Genomic DNA, 27559 nt, shown 5'->3' with positions numbered 1-27559 from the left:
AAAAAAAAAAATATTACACCAGCAGAAAATCTCTCATACGGGGTTATCGGCCCAGCGCGTCCGTGCCGAGGAGCATCGTGGGGTAGGGGGGACTCCCCTCTAAATGACCGGCTTTGAAAACAAATTGGCAGACCAGGAGGGTGGCGACGGGGAGGCTCTGAGCCTGTGTGGCCTCTGTTGGGGCCAGCAGCAGCAGGGACTGCAGGGACCCCAGGTCCCACCCTGCACACACAGACGGACGGACACGCAGACAGACACACAGACACATCTCCAGCCCTGCGCCGTGCTCCTCCTGGGTCGTTTCCCTGCCTCCTGCCACCAGCAGTCCCCAGCCTCTCCCTGGCCTCAAACCCCCGGGGCAGGGCAGAGAGCCCAGGGCGGTGCTGATGCTGCCGGGCCGTTCTTGCTCCTGTGCCAGGGAATGAAACACCTGGGCTGGGAGCACCCCGGCCCGGCTGTTCGCTCACGAGAACCTGTCCGTGCTAAGGAAAACAAAAGGTCACACGCTAACACATGCATTCGCCTTCTCTCTCCCCAGCTCGGGGGTCCGATCCGTCTTCTGCACATGGATTTAGAGCTTTAGGAGCCTTCTCCCAGGGATGGGGATTCTGTGTCCCTCCCGTGGTTTCGGCACAGGCTGCCCCTCGTAGCACTGAGGGGCTTCTCCGGGACCCATCAGCCAAATGGCCATGAGACCAGAACTAAAAGACCTCAGGGTGTGACGGTCCCTGCACGAATGCAAAGGTGCTGGGGGAAGGAGAGGCTCCAAGTCCCAAGGTGGTTTTAAAAAAAAATAATCCATTAAAACAGTCGCTGTTCTCCAAGCCAAAGGCAGGATCTCTCCGTTTGTGCCACGTTCGAAGGCTTTACGATTAAAAAGGAGCCACCAAGCCAGGACTCGTTCAATAAATAAGACGCTGGGGAGCTGCGGGAGCGAGCGGGGGGCTCTGCCCTGCTCCTGCTGGGCGAGGGGCAGGAGCAGCCCCCCCCCGGTGTGGCCCCAGCACCTTCCCCGCCTGGTTTTCCACGGGTGCTGGGCCAGCAGTGAGGGGTTCTGCTCAGGGACAAACGCAGACAGAGACGGCGGCGTGACGGCAGGGGGAAAACAAACCCACATGCAACCTGTGGGGCTGGTGGGGGGCGCGCGGGGGCTATGTACAAGGGGGGCGCCGGGGCTGTGCACGGCCCCTGGGGTTCAGCCTGGGGGGGACAATGGGGGGGCGAAGCTGGGCACGGGGACGCAGAGACCTCCGAAACACAGCCAAGGGCGTGGGGAGCCCGCAGACACCCGCCTGGCACAACGCTCCCCAGCAGCCCAGCCCCGGGGGGGGGCAGCTGGAAACGTACCAGTGGACAACCACATTGCAAAAAAAACGAGTATTTCCCCCAAAATGCTCCTCTGTTGTGTTCCCCAGCCCCGTGGTCTCGATTTGGGGTTGGCGGCCGGCAGAGGCATAGCGTTGGGTGGAGACGCCCCGGGTGGGCTGCACGGGGCAGGCGAGGGCTCTGTGGGGTTCCCCCCCCCTCGATGCCGATCCCAGAAGCGACGAGGCACGGCCCTGGGGACAGGCACGGCTGGAAGACTCGACTGTGTGCCCAGGGGGTCCCACGGGATGGGGCGGGCAGCAGGGCCCCGAGCAGGGCCGGGTCCCCCTCCCGGCGCGAGGACGGGCAGGCACTGGAGGAAGGAGCCCCAAGGCCAGCGTCCCGTTGGCACCACGGGCCTGCAGGATCCTGGGGCCTGGTGCCTCGCAACGTCTGCTCCCCAGCTGCATCCCAGTCCAAACCAGCGCTGGCGTGCGCCCTCCCCACAGCAAAACGTCTCTGTGAACACCTTTGGGCAAACGAGAGCAAAAAGGGTGGGCGGAGGGGCAGGGAAAGGGAAAATCGTGGTGATTTTAAACCAGGGAGGGTGCAAGAAGCCGTGGCCACGTGTCCGAGGCAGGAGGTGCTGTCTCCCAATTTCTCCGGGGAAAAAGCCTCCCGAAAGCCAAGCCTCTTGGGGTGTGTGTGTGTGTGGGGGTGATGCCCCGCCAGCCCGCTGCCCCGCTCTCCCTCCTGAGCCGGTGCCAGCACCCTTGGGCTCCTCTCGCCCCGTCGTTACTCAGGGGCCAGCAGTCTTAACGAGCGATGGGGCTCCCCAAAAACGGCCCCCTCGGCGGGGAGGCCGGCCCTCCGCGCCCCGCGGCGAGGTGTCCGGTGCCAGGAGGAGCTCCAGGTCTATAGGTTCTCGCCGGGCTGGTACTGGGGCTCTGTGGAGGTGAAGTAGTCCTCCAGGAAGGCCTGCAAGTACTCGAAGGTGGGCCGCTCCTCGGGGTCCTTCCTCCAGCACTGGCACATGAGGTCGTGCAGCGATTCGGGGCACTCGGGCGGGCAGGGCATGCGGTAGCCCCGCTCCACCTGGTCCAGCACCTCCCTGTTCACCATCCCTGAGGAGAGAGGGGTCGTGGTGCTGAGCATGGGGGGGCCGGGCAGGACCCCGCATCGTGCCCGCCACCACAGGGGGGGGGCTCAGGGCTCGGTGCCCCCCCGGTGCCAGCTCTCACCTGGGTAGGGCACTCTGCCCTTGGTGGTCAGCTCAGTCAGCAGGATGCCGAAGGACCAGACGTCCGACTTGATGGTGAACCTGCCGTACAGCGCCGCCTCGGGGGCCGTCCACTTGATGGGGAACTTGGCACCTGGGCGAGGAGGGAGAGTCAGGGGGTGCTCCCCCACCCCGGCACAGCCCCCCCCGGCCCTCCCCAAGGGACGCCAGGCACCGAGGGACCACCCCAGGGGACAAGGGGACAGCACAGCACGCCCTGCGGGGACTGGGGGCTGTGGTGTGGCCGCACCTTGCCGGGCCGTGTACTCGTTGTCCTCGATGAGGCGCGCCAGCCCGAAGTCGGCCACCTTGCACACCAGGTTCTCCCCCACCAGGATGTTGGCCGCCCGGAGGTCTCGGTGCACGTAGTTCATCCTCTCCACATAGGCCATGCCGGACGCGATCTGCGGGGCAGGGCACGGGGCCTGAGGCTCGTGGGGGGGACACGAGGAGCCCCCCGAGGGGGGACAGATCCACAGCTGGGCCCGACCCAGCTGGAGGGAACTGGGACGTGGGACTGGGAGGGGGAACCACGAACCCACCTGAGCTGCCATATCCACGAGCTGCGGCAGCCGCAGGTACTTGCCCATCTCACCCTTGAGGAAGTCCAGGAGGCTCCCTGCGAGGAAGACAGCGCTCAGCATCCTTCGGCAGAGCCGAGCCACCCGCCCGGGCCAGCCGGCGTCCCTCCTGCGCTCACCTTTGCTCATGTACTCGGTGACGATGTAAATGGGCTCCTCCGAAACCACGGCGTAGAGCTGGACCAGCTTCTCGTGCCGCAGCTTCTTCATCACCTGGGCTTCCTGCAGGAAGGCCTCCGGGGACATGGTGCCGGGTTTCAGCGTCTTTATTGCCACCCTGGTGGTGCCGTTCCAGGTCCCTGGAGGACGGGACACGTTTATGGGGCCGTGTCCCCTGCCTGCTCCCCTCAGCTGGGAGATGTGGAGGGGACACTGTGCTGGGGACACGGGGCCGACGCGGTCCTTACCCATCCAGACCTCTCCGAAGCAGCCCTGCCCCAGCTTCACCTCGAGCCGCAGCGACTCCCGGGGGATTTCCCAGGCGTCCTTGGCGAGCCCCTGGGTCTGGGGCTTGGAGGTGGGGCAGACGGTGGTCAGACGGTGGCACAGGCCGTCGGCGTGTTCTAGCAGGGGACAACGTGTGGGTGATGCTCTGGCATTCAGGCACGCGATGGCTTCCTTGCAAAACACCTCGGGGACCCGCACCCAGACCCCTTCCCCTTTCTGAAACCCAAGCTGTGTTTTCACCAGGTGCCCCCAGCCTGGTTTGGGGACCCCCTGCAGCAGGGGCACATCCATCTTGGAAAAGACACCCAGGGCCACCAAGTCCGAGCATCCCATCACTAAACCACATCCCTCAGAGCCACATCCATGCATCCCTTAAACACCTCCGGGGATGGGGACGCCACCACCTCCCTGGGCAGCCCGTTCCAGAGCCTGACCACCCCCTACACGACGAGATTCCTCCCGACACCCAACCCAAACCTCCCCATGGCGCAGGCACAGCGCTCTGGGCATCACCCAGACCCCTGGGACGTGGGGTGGGGGGGGTCTGGCCACGGCCCCGGGTACGCACTGGAGTAGTAGGCCACCAGCTGCTGCAGGCTGCCGAACTGCGTGCGAGAGGTGATGTAGAAGCCGCCGCTGTCCAGCTTGCGGATCTTGTAGTGCTTCACGTTGAGCCCCTTGGCGTTGTCGAAGTCAGAGACCGAGAGGCAGTAGGCGCCTGCAGGCAAAACCCAGCGGCTCAGGGGCTGTGCGGGCACCGGACCCCCGCCGGGGGAGCAAGACGGTGCACGCAGGCTGCTGGTTTTACCCCAAAAAGCCCCTTTATCTGTCATTCACAAGTGGTGCAACAGCCGAGAGGCACCACGAGGCGCAGGGGTGAATGCAGCAATAAAGGGGCAGGGGCACGGGGGAAGGATGGGGCCGTGAGGAGCAAAAGGGAAGGTTCACGCTGCTGCCTGCATGAGCTGTTTCCATTGGAATAAGGCAAATGGCACCATGTTCAAAGCACCAAAGCAGAAAAAAAAAATAAACATCAAGGAGCTTTTCCCAACGGTGCATTTGGAGCCAGACTAAAGCACGTTTCCAGGTAAGAAACGGCATCCTCGGCCAGCCAAACCCCGGAGAGCAAACTCGCACAATCAGGAAGCACAAAATAAGGATCAAGAATCGTTAGACCTGAAAGGAGGGCCTAAAAATTAATCATTGCCTTTGTCTGGTTGCTCACAAGCAAAAATTTGACATTACATGGGTGGTAGGAAAAAAAAAAAGTGTTTGTGGGACAAAAAAAAAAAAGAACAAAACCAGAAAAAAGCCAGGGAGAGGACGTGCTGCTGGTTCCATTCCAGTGTTTTGGAAGCCCGTGGGTACATGAGTGAGCAAACCATTAGGGCTGGGGTGGGTAAAAACAGGGAATATCTGCCTCCAGCTTGGATGCCGGGAGGAGAGTGTGGCAGAAAGAGGACAAAAAAGGAAAAAAAGGAAAAAAAAAAAAAGCAAAGCAAAGCAGCAGCTGGGTGCTGCACAGGGAACAAACCCCGGAGGCACAAATCCTGGCGGCAGACACTGAGCACAGAGGGGCCAGCACCAGGCTGGGGCCGGCACGCAGCGCAGCGGGGTGGGCACCCCGTTTCCCCGCAGCCGGGGCTCACCTTTCGTGGTCTCACTCTCCCGCACCAGGAAAGTCCCCCGGGGGTTTTCGGGGTTGAGCAGCAGCCGCTCGGACTCCCGGCGAGTGATCTTGCCGAAATACCACCTGCGGGAGGGAAGGCACAGGCTCAGCGCGGGGCCCCCGCGCGCCCCTTGGATTGGCGAGCAGCCATCCTGCGCCACCGACCGCGGGCACCGCTCAGCGCCTGGGCTCCAAAAGCCCCCCCAAAAGAGGGGCAGCCCCTGGGGCACCCCAGGCAGGAGCTGGGGGTGGAATTCCCCCACTGTGGGCTCTGCCACCGGGTGGGGACAGTCTGCGGAGACATACGTGGATTGGAAACCAAACCAAACCCAAAAAAGGCCCCAAGAAATACAAGAGAGCCCCTGCAGGTTTTGCCCAGGAGGAGAGGGATAGGAGAGAGGGAAAAGCGCTCGGTGGGTGGTGGTTTTTCTTTTTCTTATTGCTTTTTTTTTTTTTTTTTAATAAAAAAAACTGTCTAAAAGATGGCAATTACTCTTCAGCCTGGATGGAGTCTGAGGGCGCGACATAGTTACTGGGGATGTAGCCCGTCTGTCCTGTAGTGAGGGAATGAGCCAGCCACCAGTCACCTTCCCTGCAAGAGAACCAAAACACACTCAGTGTGAAGCCAAAAAGCCCCCAAGCCCCCTCGGGCCGTGCCCTCTCCTACCTCCGGGCAGCGTCCCCATGTCCCTAGAGGCACGGGACGAGCAAGCAGAGCCCAGCCCGGGGGGGACAGCAGCGAGCAGCACCCGCACCCAGCCCCGCAGCAGGACCCTGGCACGCAGAAAGACCCCACGGAGACCCCAGGGCATGGGGCAGGAGGGTGGCAGCAGAGCCCAACCTGCCCCAAATCAGCCCTGGGAGCCTGCTGGCACCGGGGGGGCCCCGCTGACACCCCCAGGACAAGCAGCATCGCCACGGTACCGGGGTCACCCATGTTCACAGCATGTGGGATGCTGTGAAATGAGGGGGTCTCCTGCCTGGAAAAAAAGGCCGGAGAGCCAAAAAATCCCTTTGGAGCCCTCTGAATTTGAGCTGGGTCTGGCTGGAGATGAGACGCGACGGAAACCCCAGCGAGCAGGTAAGCGGGGAGCAACAGGCAAAGGGGGAGGGAGGGGAAATGGGGGAAAAAAGCAACAGAATGGCAGCGATTAAATAAAGCACCAGAAAAAAAAAAGGCAGAATTTGTTAAACACAGGCTACTCAAAGCAACAAAAGGGATCAAATAAATAAGGACTGGAGCAGGCTGGAACAGCGTGAGGTGCTCTTTAGGCTGCTGTGGTGCCCTCGGGCCGGATCCAGCAGGCACGGGGCAGCCGGGCTCAGAGCTGGGCACAGGGGTCCCTGCTGCAGCCCCGGGGGTCCCCCTGCAGCCTCTGCCGAGGGCTGGTGGTGCTGGGGCTCAGCCGTGGTCCACAGCTCGCCGAGCATCTCCAAATCGGGCACCCCAGGCCGGGATGTGGCTGGAATTTGGGCGATGGGGGGAAACCAGCCCCGGGGTGCTGCGGGGTGCGCTCTGCCCGGCTCATCCCCGAGTGTCCCAGTGCTGGCCCCAAGCAGCCATGATGAGGATGAGAGGAGGTGGCCCCAGGAAGGTCTCGAGGTGCTGGACCTCAACTAGTGCAGGCACAGACCCCGTAAGCCTGACCCCGGGGAGTTCAGCCCCCCTGTCCCGACCCCTGCACACCTCCACCTCGCCCCAGCCCTGCGTGCCCACGGCACGGGGCGTGCTGTCCCCTCGGTGCTGTCCCCTTGGTGCTGTCCCCTCGCTCCTCGTGGCAGGGGGCACGGAGCTGCTGCCCCCACCTTCCCCGGGCCAGGGTCGGGGGCTGCTTCGGCTCCTTTCCCACGGGGCCGGAGCAAACATCTGCCTGAGAAGCGCCCGGATTTCGGCTCGGGGCTTTATTCCAGCTCGGGCTGGAAGGCTGCAATCTGGGAATTCGGCAAAAGCAAACTATTCCAAAAATGTCTCAGCGGAAGGGGAAAAAAAAATAATCATCACCATCATCAAAACAAAGCATTTCAACAATTCCCTGCTCGGTTTTACCCAAAATACCCCGTTACACCCCCGCTGTCTGCCAGCGGGCTGGGAGGGGGCCTTCTTTCGGTGATGGGGTGAGTGGATTTGGCCCTTGGGGAGGCCAAGGGTCCCTGCTGGGGTTCTGCAGGACGCAGGAGCAGGGAGGGGGGCGATGGGCTGCAAACCCAGCCCCAGTGCAGCAGCCACCAGGCAGCAAAACCACGGTCTCCCAGCCATGCCGAGCAGCGTGGTGCTGCCCGGGGCCTGGCTCCCTTCCGAGGTCTTGGCCACAGCAGCACCACGAAGCAGAGCAGGAGCCTGGGGCAGCTCCCTGCTGGGGCTGGGAGGCGGAGGAGCACCAAACACCCCAAACTGGGGCTTTCTGTGCACCACTGAAGCCCTTCATGCAGCACAGCCCAGGCTGCACGGACTGAGCGAATCCCCATTAATAAACGATGAGCGTGGGAAGGAGGAGACCAAGGACCGAACTGAAAACCCATCTGTGTGGATCCCCGCGGGGCAGGAGATCATCCTTCTGCCTTTGTGGGGCTGGTTTTGGCCCCCAGGTTTCAAGGTGGCAGCAGCGGGGACAGCGAGCTGAGCGCGCTGCGCATCAGGACCGAGCACGCAGCAACTTGAGGACTGTGCCAGTCCCCGGAGCGACTCACAAAAAATAAAGAAATAAATTAAAAAATGCAAAAATAAAGGGAAAGAAAAAAAAAAAAAGACCAGGAAGGAGCAGAAACCCAAACGAAACAGGACTGATGAGGGGTGCCAGACACAGACAAGGGGTTCAGGGCCAGCTCAGACCTCCCTGGTGCAGAGCTGCCGGCACGGAGGGGGCTCTGCGTGCTGCCCCGCTCACCCAGGGAGGTCAAACGTGGCCAGGCACGGCCCCCCCAGGCAGCCTCTGCTCCCTCCTGCTCCCACCCCCAGTCTTTCACCAGGCAGGTCGGCAGCAGCAGCAGCAGCACCAACCCTCGGTACACACCTGACGTCCACTTTCCTCCTAACGAAAGCGTGGCGGGCAGGAGAGAAGAAAAACAGTCAAGAGGGAAGCTGAGGCCACAGGCACCGCGGAAGCACGAGAAAAGCATCGGGGGACTGGAGGGGGGGAGTCCAGGCAGACGAGAGGCAGCCGAGCGCTGACGGGGACGGGGGGCAGGCAGGGACGTGGCCCCGAGCTGGGGACCGGCTCTGGGACGCGGAGGTGGCTTGGTGGCAGGGCTGCGAGGCAGTGGTGCCCAGCAGCGGGGGCAGGAGGATAGGGGAGCATCGAGCATCCCCCAAGTGATGGCCTCTGATGCCAGTGGCCTCGGGCACGTCACTGCTCCCACACACGGCTCCGAAATGCCCCTTAGAGTGTCCCCGGGGACAGCCGGCCTGCCCGAGGCTGGGCTCGGTGACCCCTCTGGAGCCCTCTCGAGGGGGTGAAGCTTGGCCACAGGGGCACAGGGACACTCACGTGTTGTTGACAATTTGGAGGCGTTCTCCTTTCTTGAAGGACAGGTCCGTTTCGGTCCGGGACTCGTAGTCATAGAGGGCCACGAAGGTGGTGACTCCGCCTGCCACGGGAACCGCTCGGGGTGAGCGCCGCCGCCCCGCAGCACGGCACCGGGGAACCCTCCCGTCCCACCACCCTCCCACCACCAGACAAAACACCTCCGCCAACCTAGCCCAAAACAAAAAAAAACCTCCTTCCAGAGGAGGGGACCCCACCACCACCAGGAGGAGCTGGAACCAAACCCAGCCAGACCCAACCGCCAGCACCCGAGGGTGCCGGGGCCGCACTGACCGGCCAGCGCCCCGGAGCGCTGCGGCGACGTGACGGTGTCGGAGGTGTTGAAGCCTCCAAAGAGCTTGGACTCGGCTGCCATGGTCCCGAAGGAGCGGCTGGGGGTGCGATGGGCATCGGGGGCAGCCGCTTTGCTGGGTGTCTGCGAGGCCGGGTACCCCCCGTGGTGGGTGCTGTCGGCCGGCTCCAGGCTGCGCCGGCGCTGGCTGGGGTCTTTGGGTTTGCTCTTGCTGCTCCCCATGGTCCCGGGCTGGAGGAGGCAAAACAAGGCAGAGGGCTTTTATTTATTAGCATCGCCATCATTAAGCCGCTTCCCAGGGGTTTTGCAAGCTGCCTGCCCTCTAGGAAAAGAAACAAAACCCCCCGAGGGTTTCCAAGCACCAGCTGCCGCGAAGCCCGGCCCTCCTGCCCCTGCCCCGGGGCGGCATCGCTGCCCCCCCAACACCCCCGCAGCCCCCAGATGAAGCGGGTGGGGAAAAGTCACACAGCGGGAGGTGGGGAGATGGGATAACAGCACAGCCACCGAGGAACGCCAGGGCCAGCCCTGCTCGAAGGAAAAGGCTCCTGGACACCGGGGCGAGCAGCAGCCCCAGGGCCACCCGCATGGGGATGCTGCGGGGCCACGGCTCTGCTCAGCACTCGTCTAAAGCTCATCAAAAAACAAAAAAAAAGAAATCTTGCCAAATCTCCTGGTGCCCCAGCGCCCGCCCTGCACAGCGGGGCAGTCTGTAGGGCCATGCTCCCTCACGCACAAGGGATCTCTGCTTTATATATGGCCCTGCCTTCCCTGCCACTTCGGATCCGGCTCTATAAATACCTCCAAGGTAATGATAGAAATGAAGGAAGGGAATTATTCGCAGCCTCCCAAGATGGCAGGATGCACAGCAGTGTCCTGCAGCTATGGAAGGAAAGATTTAGGCTAGGGCACGCAGGCAGGATGGAAAAGGGAGGCGGAGAAACCTCTCGACAGGGAAAAACCGAGCAGGTGAGGAGCAGAGGAGGCACTGGCGCCCGTGGGGCACGGAGCAGAGGGCGAGCGGCTGCAGCTCCCTGCCGGGCTGTGCCCCATGGAGGACTTTCCACGCCAGAGCTGGGGCTGCTCCCTCCTCCAGCTCCCTCCCCGTGCTCAGGGCTTGGTTTGGCCGTCAGGGCTCGTTTTCCAAGAGAGCCAGCTCCTAGCAGGGCCTCAGCCCACGCTTTGGGGAGTTTGGAGCAGAGCAGGACGAGAAGGTCGGATACAAACCCCGCACTGGCAAATTGTCACTGCTGGCACACTGGTGGTGGAGACGAGGGGAGAGGCTGCCCCATAAATAAATATGCTTATAATAAATCAGAAATGCTTGAGCAGAGGTGCAGGAGAAAGTGGGTCTTGAGAAAAAAAGCAGCAAAGCCCCCTCCCGTACCAAGAGCCACCCCCCGGTGCTCTCCTCCCTCCGCTCACCTCCGTGCGGGGCTCGGGCACCCGCTGGCACTCCCGGGGCCCCGTGGGCTGCCCGGGGCCAGCAGGGCTGTGACCACGGGGCTCGTGACAGCCCACGCGCCTCTGAGCAAGGCGTGCTCACAGCTTCCCCTGGCCGCGGCACTTCCCCCAGCAGGGACACGGCGGGGACACAACCGGGACACGGCCGGGATGGGCAGCGGACGGAGCGCGGCCCCCGAGCGCACCCATGGGGGTGGCTGTGGGGACAAGGGGGGGGCTCCTGGCCCCAAGCAGCACTGCCGGGCAGCGGGGTTAAAGCAATCGGGTTGCAAGAAGCTGCCCACCACCCGCAGCAATTCCCCTGGAGCTCAGCACCGCTCCTGTCCTCAGCCGGGCAGGATTTGGGGCAGGGCTTCCCCCCGAGGTGCAGGCGGCGGGCTGGAGAGCTGCCAGCATTCCTCGCGCTCGCCTCCGACGGATCACAGATCGGAGGCGGCAGCTCTCCTGCGGGCAGGATTAGCACCCCAGGCACGTCGCAGCCTGCAGGGACTCCTCTCCTTTCCTCTCCGGGGGCTCGGCACCGCTGACAAATTGCGAACCACCGCGGTGCTGAGCTGCGAGGTTTCAGCTCCGGTCCCCGCGGGACCGGCTCCTGGGGGCACCCGGAGATGGGGAGACCCCCCCGGGGCGATTCCTTACCTGCGTTTTCCAGCTACAGCCTGGCCGTGGGGTTGTGGGGGGCTGCCAGTGGCCTCAGCTCAGCTCCTGCTGCAGACAGAGGGACGTTAGTGGCCCTGTCCCCGCTGCGTGGGCTGCTGCGCCCACCCTCCTCCTCCTCCTCCTCCTCGCCACCCGCCCACCTCGGCGGGTGCCCCCAGCGCGGGGCAGCCAGCTCGCCCCCGCCCGCTCTGCTCTCTCATGTGTGAAGAGGGGACGATTCTCTGCTCCACTTCATCGCACCCACCCAGGGAAGGGCGAGGAGGCGGCGGGGGCAGCCCCGGGCCATGCACGGCGGCGAGAGGGCAGCAGGGACGCGCGGCTCCCAGGGCGCCCCGACCCGCTGGGGGTTTTTTTTTGGTCGTTCCCCGAAGGAGGAGAAGCAAAGTGGGCACCACGGGGCGCTTCCAGACCCATTGATTTGTCTCGGATGGCTGGGACCAGCCACAGGGGCACTGGGCCACCAAACGGGGACCTTGTCCCCGGGGACACGGGTGGCCCTCCCCGCCCCCAGCAGCACAGCCAAACCGCGGCGTGGAGCCCGCACACAGTCCTGGAGCACCTCACGCTGCTCAGGCCCTGACTCAGCAAGAAAAGCGTGTTTTCACCCAAATTCTCAAAAGGCACAGATTGCAAGTGTGGGTGCTGAGGGGACGTGCAAAACACGCTGCTGTCTGGCAGCAGCAGCCCAGGGCACAGCTTCGGGTCTGAGCAAGGAAGGGCTCCCCGCAGCCGGGGGCTCCCCACGTGCCAAACACGCAGGGCTCAGCTGCAAGGCAGCCCCTGCGGCACCCCCAGATGGGCCACGGCCCCCAGCAGAGGGACGCTGCCGTGCCCAAAAGCCAGACCCCAAGCTTCCCTTTGCCTCCAGGGACACCGCGCACTGCAGACGGGTGCAGACGGAGCAAGCACCGAGCTTTTCCCCACGCCACCCTGCCCAGCCATGGCCTCCTGCCTTCACGCAGGATCCCCGGGTGTTGGCAGCATCACACCACGCAGCTCCACGGCAGCTGCTCCGGGCTCCTTATGCTCCAAATTTGCAGCACGAGGCACAAACCCGCACAGGAGCCGCAGCCCGCCGTGTCCCCCCCAGCCGCCGGGCGCCGTGCCGAGGATGTGCCACGCTCTGGGTTTATTTTGCGCCCCTTCCCCCCCGTGCCAGTAAGTTTTGTGGCTATTTTTAGTGCATTTGATGAGGGTAACGAGCAGCGGCTGATTGACAGCCCTTTTACGACTTGAATGGTTTGTAATTTGTGCTTGACTAATATTCGCCGCCAATAATTGCACAGCGGGATGGGAGCTGGGGGAAGCTGCAGTCTCAACTCCAGGCTGCAGCACATACAAATAAGGCTGCGACGCGCACGCACGTGGCGTCCCCACCGCCCCGCGCCGTGTCCCCAAGCACTGCCACGTTCCCACGGTGGCCCCGTGGGAGCATCCCTCGGGTGGCGAGGCGCTCTGCCCTGCAGCAGGCACAGCAGCCCTCCTGGATCCCAAAAGGGGTGCTCAGCACCGAGCTCCGCAGTTGAAGGAAGCGCCCTGAGCTGCCCCGCTCAGCTCGGATCCCATCGCGGCCGTGGCTTCCCCCTCCCCTCGTGCCGGGGGCAGCAGAGCCCCCACGCAGCACAGCCGGGGTTGGGAACACCGCCTGACCTGCCCGACACCCCCAGCCCTCCCATACCCGCATCCCCAGGGTTTTGCTCCCCCCCCAAAAAATTAAACGGCGAGGTGGGACGCAAGAAAAGGCTGCCTCCTCCGCCCTACCTCGCAGGGATGCTCTTGGAGAAGCAGCAGGGGGGGAAGCTCGGGGGCCAAGGCGTCTCCTGCAGCCAGGGGGCTGCACCCGGATGGCTGCAGGATACAGCACAAGTTGTAAAAGCCACGCCGAGAGCAGGCTTGGCGACGCAGGGCGAAGCGATCTTTCTTTTTTTTTTTTTTTTTCCCGAAGACACTAACAAAAGGCACTGATTGGGAGCAGACAAAACACAGAAATACCGACGTTTGCCGGCTTCTGTGTAGCAGGAGCAGAAACCTTGGGAAATTCTGCGACACGCTGGGGGCCGGGGCCAGACAGGGAGCCTTGGGGAGGGAGAAATCTCCGGCAAAACAGGCTCTGGCCTTGGGGCTGCTGGAGGGCCGGGTGGGTGCCCAGCAGGACACGGTGCTCCAGGCATGGGGACACCACGTCGGGCAGGGACATCTGCGCAGTGACCCCCCCAAAGGCTTTAACGCCCCCCCTAAAGAGGTGATGCTTCCCTTCCCTGCAGCACGGTTGCAGGGAGGCTTCTGCCAGCCCTGCCTGGGAGAGCTGCGCATGAAGCACTGCCTGAAACCCAGCTCAAACAAACCGAAATCGGAGCAATCACCGCAGGTACAGGCGGGGGGCGGCGGGCAGGGGGCCGCCAGCAGCCCCAGGCAGGTTCCCCCCTCACACCCGCCCGCTTCAGCGCCCTGCAGAGCCCCCGAGGGATGAGTAACGGCACCTGTCTGCTGCCAGACTGAAAAATGAAGCGCGCAGGGCGGCGGGGACACAGCGCGAGACAAAGCCGCCTCGTGGCGCAGCACCGAGCCCACCGGGGGCGAGCAGAACCTGAGGGAAGGAGCAAAAATCCCTGGACACGGCCCCCAGCCCACCTCACGCCCCTTGCCCACGCCAGGAGCAGGGATGGGCTCACGCACGGCACAGAAAAATCGCCTGCTGGGTGTGCCACCAGGCAGGGAGCGCCGCGGCTGGAGGCGGCCGATGAGTTGCTGTGAGCCTCCCGTGCCCGTCCTCCAGCAGCCCCCTCCCTGATTTTGGCAGGAGACGCAGCCCCAGACGCGCACACGCAGCTGCTGCCCCCAAATGGGGGGCTCGGTGCCAGGGATGCCCCCGAAATTTTGCTTCCTCCCGCTGCAGAGGCGGCACCAGAGCCTCGCCAGCCCGGCCGTGAGCGGTGGCACTGGGACGGAGGGGATGGGGAAGAATCCTGGGACACGGACACCTTGTAGGGCATCCCAGTGCTGGGGATGAATCCTGGGATACGGACACCTTGTAGGGCACCAGGACGGCAGCAGGGCACGCAGCTGGGGGCCAGCAAACAGCAGCACAGCCCCTGGTGCACTCGGGAGCTCCTCGCTGCCCTGCCTGGAGCTCGAGGCCCCGGCACAGCAGCACATCTCCGAGTCCCACGCGCTGGTGAAAAAAGGGGGGGCTGCTCCCCCAGCTCATCCCAGCTCATCCCTCCCCACCACAGCACCCCGGCCACCCTCCCCTGCCTCCCCCAGGAGGAATCCTCCAGGACAGAGCAGGTCGGGGCCGTGGCACAGCAGGGAGGGATGCACGCGGGGGGGTCACAGCGCCCGGCCCCGCGCAGCCGCCCAACGCGAGGAGCGGCCCCTCCCTTAGCACCCTGTCAGCTCCCGTTAAATTTAGAGCTATCTTAATTAAAGCTGCACAGCCCAACCTAGCAGGGGCCAGCGGGTCGTGACAGGGCGAAGGATAATTAAATCAGCCATACAAATTCACCCCCCCTCCCCCTCCACACTCCACGCACGGGGGAGAGTCACGTTCGGGAGCAATTTGGGAACGTGTCAAAACACGAGTGAGAGACCAGACCAAAGCCCTGAGAGGCACAAAGCAGGTGCTGGATGTTTATCTGGCCAAGAAACTCAGAAACTTAAAAAAAAACAACACAGAGGTGTGCAGGGAGGCAGGGACACACTGTGCCGCCCCCACTACAGCGGCAGGGCCAGCCCTCGACAGTCAGATTTGGGTTTTGTTTCTTCGAGGCGATGTGAAGCAAGTTGCCCAGGCAGGCAGGGTTTCAGGGGATGGCTCCGCACACAGCTCGGTGCCCCCCGGTGTCCCCCAGAGCACCCCAAAGCCAGGCGAGGGCAGGGAAACCCTGACTGCAGGTGCCCTGCAAGCTCCATCTTGCTTAAGGCTGGCAAGAAAAAAATCACACGTCTGACCTCCCAAACTCCCTGCCAGCTCCCCGGGGCGAGCAGGGTGCCAGCACCTTGTGTTTTCTGGTGTTTTAAGCCTTTTGCTGCCCCAAGGGCTCCTCCCCAGCAAGGGCAGAGCAGCGGCTTTCCTTAAAGAAAAGCGGGATCTGGGCGTAATCCCAGCACCGCAGCACCTCGGGCGCGGTTACGAGGCGCTCGGGGGATTTCTGTGCTGGGAGAGGTTCGGACACCACCTGTAGCAGACCCGGGCACGACAGAGCCACGTCTCCAAAGCTTCAAACCGGGCAACAAGTCCAGCCCCGGGGCTAAGAGCTGAGGCCACCACCGACCTGGAGCCAGGAAGGTGCCAGCCCAGGTTCCAGGGCTCCACCAGCCCCGTGCCCATGTCCCAGAGGAGGTCCCAGGGTTCAGGGCACTGTTAGGAAGCGTTTGGGGCTGGGCACGGCCCCGCATCGCCTCCCGGTGCCTCCCAGCCCAGCTCACCCCGTGCTTCCAGGATCCCCGTCGGGGCACGAGCCAGAAGCAGCGATTGCCAAACCAGCTCCAAGAAATGCTTTCCAAAGCCCTTGGCGTGCGTTCACCTGAAGCGTGCTTCTCCCAGACAGGTGATGAGGGCACCCCTCTCCTCCTGCCAAGGCCGGGAGAAGCAGAGGGAATGATCCCAAGTGCACCGAACGCCTGCGGGGCCAGGCAGCATTGTCAGGGAGCCGGGACCAGCACCAGGACTGATGGAGCCATGGGGCAAATCTTCCCAAAACCACCCTCCAAAGAGACCCCCAGAACGCTTCTTGCCAGTGCCAGCCCCAGGGGCTCCCCCCCAGCTCCCGTTTCCCGCAGCCCCCCTAAATGCACGTTGTTCCCATCCTCCCCCCGAGCCTCCCCGGGGGAAAAGAGGCCGGGTGGCAGCGGGGTGACCCGGGCTGGCCTCTGGAGGAGGAGCACGAGGCCGGGGAGCTCAGTTCCCCATTGCTGCCTCCCAGCTGCCGGCTCCAGGATGGCTGCAGAGAACGGAGCTCGCTTCTGCTTTCTGCGAGGAGAGAGCCCGGGGCTCCCCGTGGGACACCCAGCGCCCAGCCCGGCTGCTGGGGAAGGGAAGGGGCAGGCAGGCAGCAAACGGCACGGATCGGCCCCAAACGGCGCTGCCTGCGGGTGCCGTGGCTCAGGGGGTGCCGCACCGGCGTCCCCATTGTGTGGCCGGCGCCCCAGGCTGAGGACGCTTTTTCAGGCTGAAAAGCTCCAGATCCGAGCAAGCTGCAACCACCCCGGCCATGCTGGCGTCACCGCCAAAACATTTCCCCGCTGAGCAGAACCAGCCTGGCCAGTCCGGCCGGCAGCCGAGCTCCCGGGGCCCCCCCAAACCCCTGGGGGCCGCTGCTCGGGGCGCACGGCCCCTGCCCCACGCAGCCCCCGCGGGACCCCGGCGGCACAAAAGGCTCCGAGGTGGAACAAGAAGCGGAACGGTGGCTGCGGGTGCCCAGGGCAGCGGGCACAGCCTGGGAGCACAGCGCAGCTCTCAGCACCACCACGCTCTGCCCCGAGACGTGCCCGGGGAGCCTGGACCTCTCCGGTGGGGCAGCAGCCCCCACGGCCACTCCAATCTCCGGCACCATTCGTCACCAGGACGAGGTGACCACCTTTGGGGGCACCAGAGGAAGCTCGGCACAGCTACTGGAAGGGTCTCGGGGTGAGCTGAGATCAGCCAGACCCACACGGTGTTTCTGTGCCAAAAAACCCCGTGCCGGGCTCCCCAGGTGTGCCCCAGCTGCTCCCGGGGTGAGCGGGGATGCTCGGAGCCAGCCGCGAGGTGCAGCCCAGCCGGTGCTCGCCGCAAACAGATGCAAAACAAAGGAAAACGCTGAGCTGGTGTCTTTCATCCTGCCGCTCCGGGAGGGGAGAGCCAGGCCCCGTGCACGTCCCGGCCCCGCACCGCTCACTTGGGTGCCCAGAGCCCGGCTGGGTGCTGGGCGAGTGGCAGGGACCAGCCCGGGGCTGCTGGCACGGGACGAGCCGCGGGCACACGGGCACCTCGAGCACCTCCTGCTTTCCATCGCCTCCTGTCCCCGGCAGCTTGGACACGGCGCGGCCACAGCACAGCACCGGGACCCCCTGAGCCCTGCGGCCGTCAGCACCCCTGGAAGGCGAGAAAGGCTCCCAGGAGCTGCAGCACGCACGGACGTGTGCGCACACGCTCCTGGCACCCTGAGCCCGTCCTCCCCGCGGGCTTTCAGACCCAGCAGTGAGCTGGGAGCACCAAACCGATCCTCACCGCGGGGTCTCTGGGGTCACACACGTGTCCTCCCCACCCGATCTGGTGGGATTTGGGCTTTCCCATCCGATCTGGCCCCCCCTCGGCACCGCAGGCACTCACCCCAGGCAGCAGCCCGGCCACTGCTCAGTGTCCCCAACTCATGAGACGTGGCCTCTCGTCCCCTGGCCTCTTGTCCCCTGGCCTCTCGTCCCCTGGCCTCTCACCCTGCCGTGGTGGCAGGGCCCAGCCCCACGCAGAGCTTCCCGAGCCCCCCCGGGCCGCTGGGGCTGCCCTTATCTCACGCTGGAGGCAGCCGGGGAAAGGAAAGGGCACGGCAGAGCAGGGAGTGACTCCGAAAGCTGTTACGTTTGCTTTTTTTTTCCCCTGTTTTGTTTCATTTTGGGGAAGTTCCCCACCACACGGCTCCACCCCAGGAGCATCCAGACCCCAGAAGGCGCAGCCCAAGCCTGCGGCCGCGGGGACAGAGCTGGGGAGGGAGAAGCCGAGCACAAAACCAGCTGAGCTGGGGAGGGAAACCCTTAAAAGTCCCACCCGGGGGGCTGCTGGCGGGGAAGCAGCGGCACGCCGCGTGCGTAAGGTCGCGTTTGCCCAGCTGCAATGGGTCTGGATGGGGAAACTGAGGCAGGCGGCTGGGGAAGCGAGGCGGAGCAGCGAAACTCGGGCAGCCCTGCAGCCCCCAGCTTCTGCCGAGCAGGCTGCGAGGGGGAAACTTTTAGGATGTGGCTGCTCAGACACACGGCAGCCCGCAGGCACGGGGAGCTGCTGGGGCCGGGCAACGTCGCTGTGCCAGGGGCTACGCGGTGCCAACCCCGCTGCCATCCCCCCCGCACGGCCGAGCGGACACCACCCAGCTCAGCCCACCCGAGGCTGCCCCGAGCCGTCCTCTCCCACCTCAGCACCCCAAACCCTGCCCTTCCCAACAGCTCCCTGTCCCCGAGCTGGGGCACCCATGGGGACCCCACGGGGAGGAGGGCGCGAGGCTGAGCTGAGCCCGGCTGCCCCGTGGTGTTTCGGTGCCTTGTGGCAGCACCGAGGGAAAGTGACACAAGTGTCCCCGAGTCACGCAGGGCAGCCCTGCTGTGCCCCCGCCCGGGGACAGGCACGGCAGGACGGCTGTCACCATCCGGCGATGGCAGCAGGGTGACAGCAGGGGTTTGGTGCCAGGGAGAGGCAGGGGATGGGCGCAGAGCACAGGCTCACGAGACCGCCCCGCTGCTGAGAGCTGCGCTTCCTCATTTTCCTCCCCAAAGCCCTCTCCCACGCAGCCAGGCACCGAGACGAGCCTGCTGACCCTCGGGTTACACCACGGGGATTTCGGCTACTCCACCACATCTCCACGCAACACCAAGGCAGCCTGGAGCTGCGGGGCTGGGGCAGGCTTCTGTAGGGTCTGAGGCAAAACCTCCACCCGGATCCCCCTTCCCCAGGGTTTCTCCTCCTCGCTCCGTGCACCGCTCTCATCCTCCCCAAGACCCAAGGGTCCCTTTGCTGGTTTTCGGGCGCTGCCTCCACAGGTGCCCCCCGTGCCCTGCAGCAGCCCCAGCAGCCCCCAGAGAGTCCCAAGCGCTCCCCAGCTCAGCTCCCGGGGAGGCAGAGGGCAGCGAGGAGATCCGTAGCCTCGAGGGAAGTCAGCGCGAGACGCAGATTTACAGGTCCTGGTTCCTGGCCCAGGTTCAAACCACATTCGTTCCCGAAATCTGTTTCGGCGCTTTCTTTTCCGAGCCGTGCACGGCAGAGGCATGTGCAAAGCGCCGCCGAGGGCCTCGCAGCGAGGCCGCCCGTGCCACAACAGGACCTGGGCGCACCTGAGCTGCACCGCAGCCCACGCGGGTCCAGCTGTGCTCAGCCAAACAAAAAAACACCCCTCCCCTTTTTCCAGCCCTCCCGACTGGACCTCAGGGTGGACTATCTCATGGCTCACTGCCAGTTTAAAACATCAAGGGCCAGAATCATCACTTTTTCCTCCCCCCCTCCGAGGCACGCAGGTTTCTGCTCCCGGACGGAGGCTCCGGCACAACGCGAGCCCCGGGGGAACAGCTCCGAGTGCCCCCAAGTCAGAGGAGGTGGAAAACAGAAGGGTGGCAGAATGGAAAGGGTGACAACCCGCGCTGCAGTCACACGGCCGGCACGGCCAGGAGGGCAATTTCCACGCCAAGAGGTTGGAGCTGGCTGGTGAGCACCGCGCCGCAGGGAGCCTGCCCGTGCCAGGCGCACACGCGCTGCTCCGGCGGGGTTTCGAGGGCTCGGGGCTGAGAGGCAAAGTGCTGAGGAAGCGAGGTCAGACGGGAAATTGTTCCAGGAGATAAAGGAACGAGTTAGAAGCCGAGCAGCAGAATAGGCAGCGCAGGAAACAATAGTGCCTCAGATAGCCCTGTGCGCTTCCCCCCGCGAGGCCGAGCGGGCAGCGCTTGGTGGAAGCGATGCTCTCGTGCTCTTCCCCCCTGAACACGCCGGGAGGAAGCGGGGGCTGTTGCTTCAGCTGGGCTCGCTCCAGCTGTTCCCCTGTCGAGGCGTTACACGCACTCGCTGGTGGCTATAAGGAGTGGCCAAGTCCTCCCTGCCCCTACCAAATACCAATTTCATGTGTGAGCGGCTTCACCAGCCAGGCACAACCCCAGCTTGGGGAGTGCAGGAGGGGCAGAGGTCTCAGGGGGGCACAGGAGCCCCCAGCTCCATCCCCTCTGCTCCCTCCTCGCCTCCATGAGCCCGGCAAAATGCTGCTGCTCACCCCGGGCCAGCCTGCCCTGGGGAGCGCCGATGTCCCCTCTGTGCCACCACGGAGTTTCCTGTCCATGAGTGGAGCCTCTGCGGTTCTCGGCCACCGTGAGCCACACACAGCTCCTTCCCCTTCCCAGCCCTCGCTGCCTCCCCACAGCACCGAGGTGATCTGCCTTCACGTGGGACAAAGTCATTAAAGGGCAGAGATATCGTTAGGGCATCTCCAGCGCTCTGTGAGGCTGCTGAAGACCCAGACAGGGAACAGCGGACTTCCCGTCACCGCCGTGTCAGCCCAAGGATAACCCCGTCCCCATAAATAACCCCGTCCCCAAAATCCTCGGGCTGGGGCTTGGTGAAGCTCCCTGGACAAGCCCCTGCCCCACTGCTCGGGGCTCAAAGCCTGGCCCTGGGAGCCAGCCCATGAGCTGAAACAGAGGTGCCCTCCTGTGAGAAGCCAGCACCGACTGGATAATGATTGGAGACGCGGCTCCCTGTGGAGCAGCCTCATCTCGGAGACCCCAAACAGCCGAGGTCTGTCCAGATCCTGAGCTGGCACAGGGTGGCACAGAACAACGGGTGGCAGCACGGGGAGCAGCGCAGGATCGGGCTCCCCATCAGCAGAAGTGCTGGGAGCTGCCCTGCAACGTTGGCGACGTCCCCCCCTGCGTCCCCATCGCACCTCCCCAGGGACTGGCGGTGACATTTTGGTGCCGCACGGGAGCCCAGGCACACACTGAGGTGCTGATGGGGTTCCCCGGGACAAACGGCCCCCAGCCCCAAAGGCCAGACCTCGGGGGAGGTGGCCGTGGCTCGGTCCCACGCCCGCGCGCTCGTCACCGCTGGCGGTGGGCGCCTCAGCAGGTCGGAGAGGAGGGACAAAACCCTCCAGCTTCCTGCCTGCCGCACACCTCCTCCTCCTGCGGGGAGCACCAGCCTGGGAGGAGGGAAAAAAAATAAATAAACCAAGCCTTTTGTTGCCACCCTCGTGCAGCTCGGCTGGCGGACGGCACTGCTGGCGCGCGCTGTCCCGTCCCCGCGATGCCAGCACCGCACCCCGGCCCCAAATGGCACCGGGCGCTGGGACCTGTCCTGGGGACCCCCCTGCACCGAGCGGCCCCACCACGTCCCCTTCCCTCGTGTCGTGTCCGGAACAAGCCGCGACAGCCCCGTGGCCCTATAAGCTCTGGGGTGGCCACAGCAACGCACCAACACCCCATGGGAACAGCACCCCGAGCCCCTAGGGCAGCGCGGGGAGGGGACCGAGGTCACCGCCCGGCTCCAGACGGGGACCGAACACGTTGGATGCTGCGGACCCCCCGGTGGGTTTTGCAGCTCTTTGGGGTGACGCTGCACACCACACCGGGTCGGCACCCCGATACGGCCAGAGGAGCCCAGCCCTTCAGCTTTGGCTCTGCTGAACCCCGTGCTGCTGCGACGGGGACGGTGGGGACAGTGGGGACGCGCCAGCACGATGGCTCCCAGCCACGCGTGGCGACCGTGTCGCCTGGGTGGCCATGGGGGAACTCGGCGGGTGGATAAAGGGATAAAGCCCTCGGTGGGGCCACCCTGGGCACCGCAGCCTCCCGCCGGGCTGCTCCCCGCAGCATCGCCCCGGCCCCACGCGGCCCCCCCCGGGGCTGGACGCGAGCCCCCCAAAAATCAGCGGCGAGCGAACCCTAGGAGGGAAAGGGATGGGGAGACATCAAAGCGAGGAGCGGGGGGGCGATGAATATTTCATGTCCTGGCCTACATTCGGCCCCGCTCTCCCCGCCCTGCGCTCCCGGGGGTCCCCCCGCAGCCCCTGAGCACAACAAAGGGGAGCGCAGGCAGGCGGTGCCGCCCCGCCGGACCCCGCTGCACCCTCAGCACCCCCAGCCGGGCTCAGAACCGCCCCAAACCCCCACCCTCGGCATCCCCCGGCAGACCCCGACCCCCAAAACCCCGCGCATCCTCCGCTGGACGCCCCCCGACCCCACAAACCCCACAAACCCCACAGACCCCACAACCCGCCCGCGGGCACCGCCGCCCGGACCGACCCCACCGCACGGCGGGGACACCCCCAGCAGCTCGGGGGGGCTCCTCCCCAACCCCCCCGTACCTCATGGGGACCCCCCCGTGCCCCATGGGGACCCCCCCCCTCTCCAAAACCGTGCGCCCCCCGCTCACCTCCCCCGTGCGCGCCCTCCGGGGCTCGATCGCGGCTTTGTCTCCGTGCCGGGGGCGCGGCCGCCGCCCCCCCCCGAGCCGTGGCAGCCCCGGTGCCCCCCCCCGCAGCCCCGAGCCGAGCCGAGCCGGGCCGGGCCGGGCGCTCAGGGCTGCGCCGCCGGCAGCATCGCGCAGCGCCGCCGCTTCGCTCCCGCCCCCGCTTCGCTTTCCAACCTTCCCCCCCCCCCCCCCGCCACCTTCTCCGGGGTGTGTTTGGGGGGGGGCAACCCACAGGGAGGAAAAAAAAATAAAAAATAAAATAGGAATATGGCAGCAAACCGGAAACGGCTATAGGAAAAAAAATAAAAATGCAGCCCCTCCCCTGTATTTTTTTTTTTTTTTTTTAAGGGAGAAGGCTCCGGGCAGCCGGGCTCCGCGGGGTGCGGAGCGGGGTGCGGAGCCTCCCCCGCCTGCGGCTTTGGGGGCGCGCCCCGGCCGTGGGAGCCGCGGCCCCGGATTTGGGGGGCTCGGGGCCGAGGGGGGTTCAGGGTCAGGGGGTCCTGGGGCCCGGGGGGCTCGGGGCCGAGGGGTCTCGGGCTGGGCGCAGCACGGAGCTGGTGGTGGTGGTGCTGACCTGGCAGCCGGAGGTGGCACCAGAAGAGAGCGGTGATTTTTTGGGGAGGTCAGAGCCAGGCCGTTGTGCGTTTTGGTGTACGGCCCCGGAGCAAACGGCTGTTTGGGCGCAGATTTTGTGCTTGGAACCGAGACCGGGCACCTCCGTCCCCGGGCTGTCCCGGAGGGCTGCGATCCACCGGCCCCCCATCTCCAGGAGGAGGCAAAACCTCAGCGGGGAGGCCCTGTGGGCGCAGCGCTGGCCGTGCCGTGTCCCATGCCATAACAAACATGAGTGGGGTCTGGCCGTGTCACCCCCACGGCTGCCCCCGTGCTGCCCGACCCGTGGGGCAGCTGGCAGCCCCCCCACGGCCCCCATCAGCCACCCACGGCGTCTCCTGGTGCTCCGCAAACCAGCGGGGCGAAGCAGCCCGCTCCGTAAGCCCTGCGTACCCGTTGCCCTGTTTTATGAGGCCGTGGCAATCCGCAGGCCATATTTCCACATCCACACCTCGCCCGCCACCCCTGCCCACCCCAGGGAACCTCACATCCACCCGAGCGGGGATTTTGGAAAGCCCCCCCCTGGCTGAGCGAGCCCTGGCACTTCAGAAGCAATTTGGGAAGTTAAGGAGGTTCAGGGAACCATGCGGCGGAGCTTTCCTTTCTGTTTCCAATCCTCCCCCCTCGTTCGTTTGAGTTATTAAAAAAATATTTCCTATGACACAGCCGAAGGCCAGCGAGTCCATGAGTCACCCGGAGTGAGGAGTCACGCACGCACTGATCCATCTCCGCCGGCCAGCGCAGCGCCGAGGGGCCCTACCTGGGAGGAGCCGCCGCTGATAAAGCTGGCGAGGGCCAGCGCACCCCGTGCCAGCTGGTTTTGGGGCAGCAGCCCTTGAGACCATCCCGAAATGTGGCCTGGGTTTCCCCCGAGGCTTTTTGGGGTGCCACTGGGCAGCCCGGCAGGCACAGGGAGGTGTTAGGGAGGGATTCCTCCACCTGATGGAGGGGGCACTGCGCGTGCCACATGTCAGGACATAAATCACACCATGGGCCCCCCGTGCTGTCTCCCAGGGGGATGTATCCTGGCCGTGTCCCCACTGTCCCTACCCCAAGGGGACAGGGCTGTGCGCCCCCCGCCAGCCGCCCAGCGCCACCTCCCTTGGGGGAGCCCAGGGGCAGCCCCACGGGCGGCTCAGCCCCAGCCCCGGGGAGCTGCTGGGGGTGACTCAGCCTCTGCCGGATCCAGACCCGAGCCCAAGATGCAATTATGACTTATAAATATTTGAATTTTGTTTTCCTCTTTTGCAATCGGCCCCTTTTCCACCCGCGGCCCTGCAATCGCGTTTCCATCTCTGGCAGCGCCGGGCCGTGGCTCGGAGGCAGCGCGAGGCGGCAGCGCCTTCAACGCTGCACCGGGTCCGCGCCGCAGCCTCCCGCAGGAAGATGCCAACGTGCAAATTTCACGTGGCAAACAGACACTCTTGAAAACCAGCCTCTTATCTTTTGGGCTCCCGTTCAGGAATGTGCCCTCGCAGGACTCTGACATTAAGCATGCAGCGCTGGCGATAACGCGATTTAAAACATTTGGGTTTAAGCAACTCAGCACGCCCCGGTGCCTTCCTGGCTCCCAGCTGAAGCCCTGAGCCTGACGGTGCTCACCTGCAGCCCTGCTGCTCTCCTGCTCCTTCTGCCGCACTCCAAATATTTGTCTTCAAAAAGCCCGAGCCACAATTGGTGTTTTACCCAGCTCGGGACTCCAGCCTCTTTCCTGAAACTATTCTCCTCCTTCTCACCTTTAAACACCACCAGAAAATAACACATGGGAGAGGGGAGGAAGGTTATAGGGACCGAAACTAGGAGAAAAGCGGGTTCTTTCAAATCAAAACACTCCTTGTACCTATCACCGAGTATTTCTGGTGGCTCACTTCGCTGCACATCTTGGTTCCCTGTTAGAATTCCACCTTGAGACAAGCACAGGTTTGCTTGCACTTTTTTTTTTTTTCCTGACCTTTAAGCAAGTTTCAGCAGGAGAAATAACTGCACGTGGTTTTTTCCCCCTTTAGGCGTGCTGTGCACGGAGGGCGCGTTGCAGCACCCGGTGCTGCCATGTTCCTCCCCAGCGAGCTCCGAGGCTCGGCCCCACTGCTGGGGACACGCAGGCTGCCCGGGGCTGCAGAAGCCACCGAGCTCCCAGAACGACCTGAGCCCCATCCAAACCTTCCACAGGGCTCCTAAAATCAAGGCAAAAGGGTGCCGCTGGGGTCCCATCACTGATCCGAGTCCTGCCCTCCCCAGCGTAGCCGGGGATTTACAACAGAACAGCCATTCATCTCCAGCCAGGTTTATTTTTAAGCATCCCTTTGGCAAGCACGGATAAGTTTTGTTTCATGGATTCCGTTCCTGAGGCTAGCTGCATTTTGCACGCTGCAAATCCCTAATATATTTGCATGAATTATTACTATTAATAATACAATGGCTGCGTTCGAGATGCTGGACAGGCGCAGAAGCAGCCACGGCTGCGTCCCCGAGCTTTCCAGTCTTGCAAAGAGTGAGTGTGCGTGGCAGCAGCCGGCCAGCAGCAGGAGAGCTGCAGTGACGAGCTCAGGGGCTGACTTAGGCGTACCGAGGGGGATTGAGCAGAAGGACTGTCAAGGCACGAGCTACTTGGCAATATTTCATGGCAGAAATACGAATTCTGGCCATTCTGCCCTGCACCAAGCACTGGGGCAGCAAGAGCCGGTGTCTGGCCGGCTGCGTGATGAAGGGGGCAGTGGAGGAGAAGTCACCAGGAGGGCTCAGGACCCGTCCTGTCCCTTGGCACGGTGACAATCTGCTGCGCTGGGGACCCTCAACCCTGGCACCGAACTGCACGAGCCAGGAAACCTCCCTGCAGAGTGCCCCGGGGACCAGGACCGCTGGAAGCCACTGGCTTGTTGCTGTCTGATAAGAAGGCACCAAGTTCAGCAGCTCCGCGTGCCCAGGGCAGCCACAACATTCCCCGTCGGGCTTCGGGCTGATAACGCACAACGTTTCACCAAGAGCTGAACCAAGCATCTTGGAACAGCTCGCTCAGGCCGAACTCCAGCACTTTCCACGTCTCGCCTCAGTCCAGGAGAAAAGCCGCCCACGAAACGTTAGCATTTCCCAGCGGTGGAAATTCTGCTTTTTGGCCAGCCTCGGCATCAACAGCAGAGAGCGGCTCAGAGGAGCCTGGGGAGGAGCGTCCGGATGAGATTTACGGCCCTCTTTCCAGCCACCTTGCGAGCGGAGCAGCTGGGGAACGCTCCCAGCTGCCGGGCGGTTCAAAGCTCTTGCAGCCACCCTGGCGCAACAATCCCCGGAGCCAAGGGCGTGTGTGGGGACATGGTGCTGGGACACCCCCGGGGGGCAGAGGAGCCCCCGGGGCACCCGTCTGGGCTGCTCGAGGTCCGGCAAGCGGCTGCGAGCTGCGTGAAGCGGAGCCGGCGCAGACACGAGGGAGTTTCCCCCGAATCGCCCAGCGCTGGTCCTTTGAGCGAGGGACGGGCCGAGGAGGCCAAAGTCTGAGTCTGACAGATTTAAACCACATGACGTTCGGATCCGCGCTCGGTTTATGGTGAACTAAGCAAGGAGGGAGGCCGGGGAGCAGTTGGCAGCTCCCCCGCGTCTCTCAAAACCTGTTCCCCTGCAGTAGACCCCCAGGGATGCTTGGACATCTCCTCCAGCCACCCAAGGCAGCAGCTGCAGTGCCAGGAGCACCCACCCGTGGAGCCCACAGCCCCGGGCACCCAGGGACAAAGCCGGGGGGAGGTGACCAGGCCGGCTCCTGGCCCCAGCAGGGCGCAGCCACCTCTGGGAAGTGGCCGGAGCCTGGCACTGACACAGCCGCCGGGTCCCCGAGCGAGGGGAGCGCCTGTGCCCTGCAGCAGCTCGCCCGGCCCGCGCCGCCTGCTGCACTCTGGACTTTGGCTTTGTGTGAGAGGCATTTATGGGCTCGGGGTGGCTTTTGCAGAAGCAGCGGCCAGAGGAAAGGTGGTGGGAACTGGCTTTGGAGCCAAGGGCACCTGGGCTGTAGCCTCAGCTCGGACAAGATGCACGACATCAGGCCAGTGCTGGTGCAGAGCTGGCACACAGAGACCCCCGGGGCCTTTTGGTTAGGAAGGAGGGAACAGTTCAGGGTCAGGCCCCACAAATAAGGAGTGCTGCATTTAGCACGGAAATAGGACATCAGGAAAGCCTAGCACTGGGGATGACGGCCCCTCGACTTGAAAAGGCATGAGGAACTGAGAGACCCTCAGCCCCTCTGCCCACACCTGGGAGCTGAGCTCTTCAGGTGCTGCAGAGCGGTCAGCCAGGCAGGAGAGGTCCTTACAAAGGAAGCAAAACCGATGTGGTCCAAAGCGGGCTTGCCTCGTACCTACCTGCCAAAAAAGACGCCAGAGCGCACGGGGCACAAGCTACCATGAAGCAGAGAAACCAGAATTAAAACCAGGCTCCTTCTCTCCGGGCTGGCTGATCGCGCCTCAGCCAGCAGCGTGGTGACGTGGGTGGGAGGCAGGCTGGCCCCGAGCCACGGGGGAACCTGTCAGCCTCCGCTCCAACCACCCGCTGCGCCGCGCCGAGGGGCTGCGGGCGTCTGCTGCGTGGCTGCT

At 64.3% G+C, this 27559-nt stretch overlaps 1 protein-coding gene across 7 annotated transcripts; it reads right to left on the bottom strand.

The window, feature by feature from the left end:
• Positions 1–27559, bottom strand: SRC (SRC proto-oncogene, non-receptor tyrosine kinase). Of its 7 annotated transcripts, none has more exons than XM_068700704.1 (14): positions 27329–27559; positions 11216–11284; positions 9097–9346; positions 8767–8866; positions 8293–8310; positions 5775–5873; positions 5262–5365; positions 4181–4330; positions 3573–3728; positions 3285–3464; positions 3127–3203; positions 2835–2988; positions 2547–2678; positions 1–2429 (listed from the first exon to the last, which is right to left on the bottom strand). In XM_068700704.1, the coding sequence occupies exons 3-14, from the start codon at positions 9335–9337 to the stop codon at positions 2221–2223; spliced, it is 1620 nt and encodes a 539-aa protein (XP_068556805.1). In that variant the 5' UTR covers positions 9338–9346; positions 11216–11284; positions 27329–27559; the 3' UTR covers positions 1–2220. The 7 variants fall into 7 exon arrangements, with proteins under 7 accessions (XP_068556805.1, XP_068556809.1, XP_068556803.1 ...); XM_068700708.1 differs by having other exon boundaries at positions 11216–11281; XM_068700702.1 differs by lacking the exon at positions 27329–27559 and adding an exon at positions 22335–22572.

Source organism: Anas acuta, chromosome 16, assembly GCF_963932015.1.
Source record: "Anas acuta chromosome 16, bAnaAcu1.1, whole genome shotgun sequence".
NCBI classification, from domain to species: Eukaryota; Metazoa; Chordata; class Aves; order Anseriformes; family Anatidae; genus Anas; species Anas acuta.
This window is presented reverse-complemented; position numbering and strand designations above follow the sequence as displayed.